The sequence below is a fragment of the Musca vetustissima genome, unplaced genomic scaffold (genome assembly GCF_032173495.1).
Source record: "Musca vetustissima isolate MV318-11 ecotype Yass unplaced genomic scaffold, APGP_CSIRO_Mvet_v1 utg930313, whole genome shotgun sequence".
Lineage (NCBI taxonomy): Eukaryota > Metazoa > Arthropoda > Insecta > Diptera > Muscidae > Musca > Musca vetustissima.
The window spans coordinates 12694-18430 of NW_026883182.1; the positions used below are offsets into that span (position 1 = coordinate 12694).

At 38.5% G+C, this 5737-nt stretch overlaps 1 protein-coding gene across 1 annotated transcript; it reads right to left on the reverse strand.

The window, feature by feature from the left end:
• Positions 1–280: 280 nt before the first annotated feature.
• LOC133329966 (protein sister of odd and bowel-like) lies at positions 281–5077 on the reverse strand. Its single transcript, XM_061538424.1, has 2 exons — positions 3531–5077; positions 281–824 (listed from the first exon to the last, which is right to left on the reverse strand). Exons 1-2 carry the CDS (start codon positions 5075–5077, stop codon positions 281–283), a joined length of 2091 nt encoding a protein of 696 aa, XP_061394408.1.
• Between the last annotated feature and the right edge of the window lie 660 nt (positions 5078–5737).

Below are 5737 nucleotides of genomic sequence, written 5' to 3' on the forward strand. Positions count from 1 at the left end.
ATGTTTTAATGAACAACAATTTTAGGAATATTTCCACATATGAAAGGGCATTTGAAAAAAAGTATTTATTCGCCTTTAAAATTCCTTACAATGTTCTTTAAAAAAAATCGCAGAAAAAACGGCAACACTGTAATAGAGAGTTTTCGTTACATTGTATATAACAGAGAGAGCATTTCTTCGAAACAAAAAAATCTTCTGAAAATTTTCTCCAGGGCGGCATAAGTATAAGAAAATACATATATAAAAATAAAAATGAGATCTAAGGGGAAAAACTAAAAACTTAATCATTAACAGCGATTAAATCCATGGTTGTTGATTTTCTTGACACTGACGCCGATGGACAACCCGCTGCCGATAGCATTATCGAAGTCGGTGAGGCAACATTGGCCGTAGTTGAAGTTGACGAAGAACTAGTTGTTGGTGATGGCGACGACGACGCAGACAGCAACAAATCCTTTTGTGAACCACCACTCAGCAATTCATTAACTGTGGAACTTAACGACAACAACGAATCATTCATAGAAGCCGCCGAGCTCGTTAACGATGGTGACGAAGTTAGATTGTGTGTTAAACTGTGACGTCGCAAATCACAGTTGCGTCGAAATACTTTACCGCAGGCATTACAATTGTATGGCTTGATATCGGTGTGTGTTAGTAGATGTGTTTTCAAGTTTGAACGTTGATTGAAGGATCGATTGCAGACAGGGCACTTGTGCGGTGATTCTTCCATGTGGAGGATTTTATGAACGGCCAGCGTACGTGATTGACAGAATCCTTTGCCACATTCAGCACATTTGAATGGTTTCTCCTTGGAGTGAATGTATCTAATGAGGTGGGGGAAGAGGTGAGGGGGGAGAAGGAGGAAAAACAAATTATGAATGAAATTAAATATAATATTGGGTTAGTAGTTAAAAATACTAGTTACTTTATAATGAGATCTCCTACGTTCAGGGGCAAATGGAATTGTTTTTAGGAAGCCTCTACATTATACCTACACAAGGCATTGTCCCTAAACAAAACAAAAAATGTCACCTTTTCTGCTGAATATTTTCTAATTGTCAAGCAAACACTTCAATATTTTGATTAAGGGTCTAAAATAAAATTGGAACCTTATATATGTTTTTTCCAAATAGATATGACATTTATTAATACCCTAAATATAATATGAGGTCATATCATTATTTTCTTGCCTGTATTATTGGAGCTTGTCTGTGTTTGCGCTAAACTATAAAACAAAAATAATGACACCATATCTCTAAATCAAAATACCACAAACAGGAGGTAAATGTGTGGATCCAAGAATAGTCCATTCGTAAATTCTCGTGTTACCAGGGTCTTGTATACCGTCATTTTCAATGAGTTTTTAAACGGAGATCTTAAAATGGTGTCTGTGGCCATAAGAGTTTGTAACGTCACGAAATATTGGTGCAAGACCCACCTTTAGTATATCATATCTATACAAACTCAATCGATCTGGTCATGTGTGACAGTCCATCATAATTTGTACATAAAATTGTAGCCCGCAGTTATGGGACTATCGGTCCGGTTTCTGGCCCAAGACGACACTTATTGCTTTTAGTTTAGGGGATCAAACATACCAACAATTTATTTTTTCTCTTTTTCTGGTAGCTCTGGTTGTCATATTTATAATCGCAACATCGTGAAATTTTAATGGGGAAGGTGATTTCGACATAGAATAAGCATGACTATTTTATGAAAATCGGTAAAGGTTTAGCGGATCATATGGACCAAGATATGATACTTCCCTTTTCCTATATTGCTCTCCTATTATTCGCCTAAACAACTCAGTCATTGATCTGCACACAAGTCACGATCCGTCGTCATCGTGCTATAGTGAGCTAATCATGTCATTTGTAGTCTAGGGTATCGCTACAGGCAACTAACGTACTGGGAAAATTGTATCTGCGTTTAAGAACCACAGGGGAAGAAAAATCTCGATCCAACCTTCTGACATTGCCGGGGGGATCATACTAAAAATAAGAGTCTGACAACAAGGTAAGACTAAAATTACTGTCTTAGAATGTCGGAGGAGCGAAGAGGCTAATAAGATGGTGGAGGAAGTGAGTATGGATATCGCCAAATACTCCACAAGGAAAAACCAGTGAGCGGAACAGTATAGTCGGACCATGTGATACCCTACACAACTTCCACGAAAATCTAACTTTCTGCGGTTCTATATTCTGAGCTTGGGTAATATTACTAATATTCAGTACATCCCTTCTAATTAATTGTGCAGATTTCATTAGCCGTTGGTTGTGTTGGGATGTTTGGCTTTCATTTGTGGTCTATAGATCGACTCGAAAAAACACAAAAAAGAATACGTGAATACGTTAAGCACCTGTAAATATTTAAGTGTATCTTCCATAACCGAGTACATACGACAATATAATTGGTATCAATTTAAAGGTCAACCACTCCTCTTAGATATATTATCAACTAATCGGGTTTATGTCCTTCAGAGTTAAATATATACGCTATAGAATAAACATTTTGTCATTTTTCACACAAAAGTCAGGGTACATTTGGCCCGATCCCCTTCTCCATGTAAAAACTCGCGATGTTTGTGCCATCTTTGCGGGCTGTGGAGCGACCAGAAAAACCGACCAAAACTAAATATTTGGTCGTTTCATCCCCTAAATATTAACCGATCTTTACCAATAGGGGTCTTCATTGGCCATAACCCATCCTACATGTAAAATTTCGTGAAGATTGGTACATAATGTGGCCTGTATCGTGTTTACAAATTATAATGGACAGGCGGACGGACACACATGTCTACATCGAATCAGATAGTCGAGATATGACGATCGTATACTTAAAGGTGGGTCTAGGACCAATATTTCAATCTTATGAGCATTTTTTTTTAATTTTGATCTTGTCGGCGTTATTATTAAAGGATAGGGTAGAGAGCCGTTCATTTGATACACCAATTTCTCTTAAGCTTAAACTAGAATTCTTAAATCACTCATGCACAAAATAGTACGATAGCGGTGATTTCCAAAACACGTTTTCTCTTTGTCTCTCTTTGCGTCTCTTTCCTCTCTTTTGAATTGAGTTTCTCTCAGAACTGTGGGAGAATGGAAAATACGTCTTTATATTTTGCTCAAACTAAGATCTATTTATAAGGCCACCCAGCTAGCGAAAGTCGGCTGTTTTTTTTTTTCAAGTCTAATGTCAAAAAATTGGCCTTTGTTTACGGTTTCATAATGGAAGTCAATTCACAATAATGGATTTTGACTGCAAAGTTGAGAGGCGGCTGATATCCAACTGGTCTCCCTGGACGACCTTATTTATAGGCCTTGGTTAAGCCCTAGTCAAATCATCTCTCTCAGCAACCAAATCGAGAGAGAGAGAGCAAATAATTTGTATGCTCTCTTTTGCTAAACCCTTCTTTAATGACTCTCGACTTGCTAAATTTCCAATTTCTCGACTTTCAAAATTTCCAATTTCAAATTATGATGTTAGTATTAATTAATATTTTAAATATAATAAAAATTCCATTTACTTACCTATGGTCCCTTAAATGATCCTGCCGGCGAAAAGCTTTACCGCATATATCACACGAATATGGTCGCTCGTCGGTGTGGGTGCGTTCGTGTATCAGTAAATTATACGACTTGGTAAATTGGCGATTACAAAATTTGCAAATGAATTGTTTTTTGGCACGTTGGGCATTGGCCAAAACGGTGGATGATTGACCCGATGTGCTACCTCCAGTTGCACCACCTGATCCACCACACAAAATCGCTTCCGTATTATTAACCGTACCATGCAGTGAATTACATTCATTCACATTAAGGGTATTTAATTTATCTTGAAACATTGATGCCTGCAGGGCAGACATTTGATCAATGTCCGTATTACAAGAGCCATGATTTTGCTGCTGCTGTTGGTGTTGTTGAGCCCCCGAAATTGTCGATATCAGAGCACTATTGAAGAGAAAACTATTCTCCAATTCTGAGGAATCAAAATTCAGGGTATCATCACTGCTGTTGAGTATTTCACTTAAATCATGGGAGCTCGAATTGTTGTGGTTGTTGTTGTGATTGTGTTGGGCTGAGTGCAACGAGTGAAATAGGCTATTGGCCGAGGGTAATTTTGTGGGCCTTTCAGTAGTATAGTTAAGACCGGAATTGTCCTCGTGATGGTGATTGTGGTTTCCACTGTCCTTGTTTGTGTTGCTGGAGGAGGACGAGGAAGAAGATGATGCTCCAGAGTTACTTTGTTGTTTCAGTGTTGTTGCAGAATTTTCATTTTTATTGTCCGTAGTGTGCTGATTATTTCCCACGCTATTAAAACGAAAAACATCCGATTTACCTGTTATACGCTGCAGTGCCAAATACGATTCCAAAGCTTGCAAATTTAAGGCAGCAGCTGCGGGTGAATTCACCGGCAGTAAGGCGGCTTGTTGCAAGCTGGTTACCATTGTACCCTGCAATGATAGAAAAACAGCTGCAGCAGCTGCCAAATCATTTGTTGTGGTGGTCGTGGTGGAACTGGTGTTATTGTTGTTGCTATTGTTATTGGAGTTGCTTGTTGTAACTGTGTTGTTGTTGGAGTTCAGAGCTTTGCTAGTGATTTGAGTATTATTTGATTTGCCGCAGGCATTTCCATCCTTGGTTGTGGAAGATGATGTGGCTGATGAAGATGAGGTGCCTGAAGAGGAAGTGGCCGAACCACTGCTGCTAGAGATGGTGGTAGATTGGTGTTGTTGTTGCTGCTGTTGCATGTTTGTGGCATTAACCAAAACTTCCAACAATGCTGGATTATTAATGATATCTGCCAAATGTTGTGTGGTGCTAGCTGAGGAGGAGGAGGTGGTGGAGTTGTTGTTGGCATTGCCATTTCCCAATAACTGATTACGGCTATGATTGACCTCTGTAAAATTAAGGTATGAATAGGGTTCACTGCAGCTTACTTTCTTCGAAGGGGCAGAAGATGATGATGCCGATGAGGAAGAAGACATGGAAGAGGAGGATGCTGATGTTGTTGTTGTGTTGGAGGCTAATGATGAGTTATTGTTGTTGTTACTGAATTCTAGATCCAGGGCTTCCATTTTTGCAAATTTGTTGTTGTTTTGTTTTCCAAATTCGAAAAAAAATCGGCAGGTTTCTGATATTTATTATTTTTTTTATTTCCAATTGGGTCTCCCACGCAATGTTGTTGCCAAGCCTACACACACTGCTGCAGATGAGCGCTTGATTTATGTGAATGAATTAGAAATCACAAATACCATATGTCACCCATCATAAATCACGGTTAGAGTCACGTTTCCCCAAAAAAATCACACACAAAATTTCGATACGAAATTTTTCCGCAAATTTTTTGGTATGGGAAATTTTTTAATTTTTTTTTTGCACTCCAAATTCTTATTGGCAAGAGTACACGTTTGTTATTGTTTTTTTTTTTTTAATTCAAGCACTTGTTGTAATTTTTTTCACAGGTCCATTGGCCGAGGGGGTATGATTCACCCCTTTGTTAAATTTAAATTTTTTGAAATTCTTTTAAACTGACCACCTCTATTTTAGTTTTCTTTTTTCTGGCTTCCTTTCTTTACGTAGACCGAGTAGCGATCAACGCGCACAGTGTTGAGAAGTCCACGAACAAACTAAATGTCCATTGCCTAGTGTATTTCACGCGGACCACAAGAGCAAATCAAATTTTGAGTAACCAGAAGCGGCAGCAGCAGCAGCTCTACCACACATACCAATAAGGT

Bases quoted from the DNA above. Each gene is read 5' to 3' on its own strand.
- LOC133329966 (XM_061538424.1), bottom strand. From the start codon at position 5,077: ATGGAAGCCCTGGATCTAGAATTCAGTAACAACAACAATAACTCATCA. The intron at 825-3,530 runs GTAAGTAAATGG...CCACCTCATTAG, and splicing joins GATCATTTAAGGGACCATAG to ATACATTCACTCCAAGGAGA.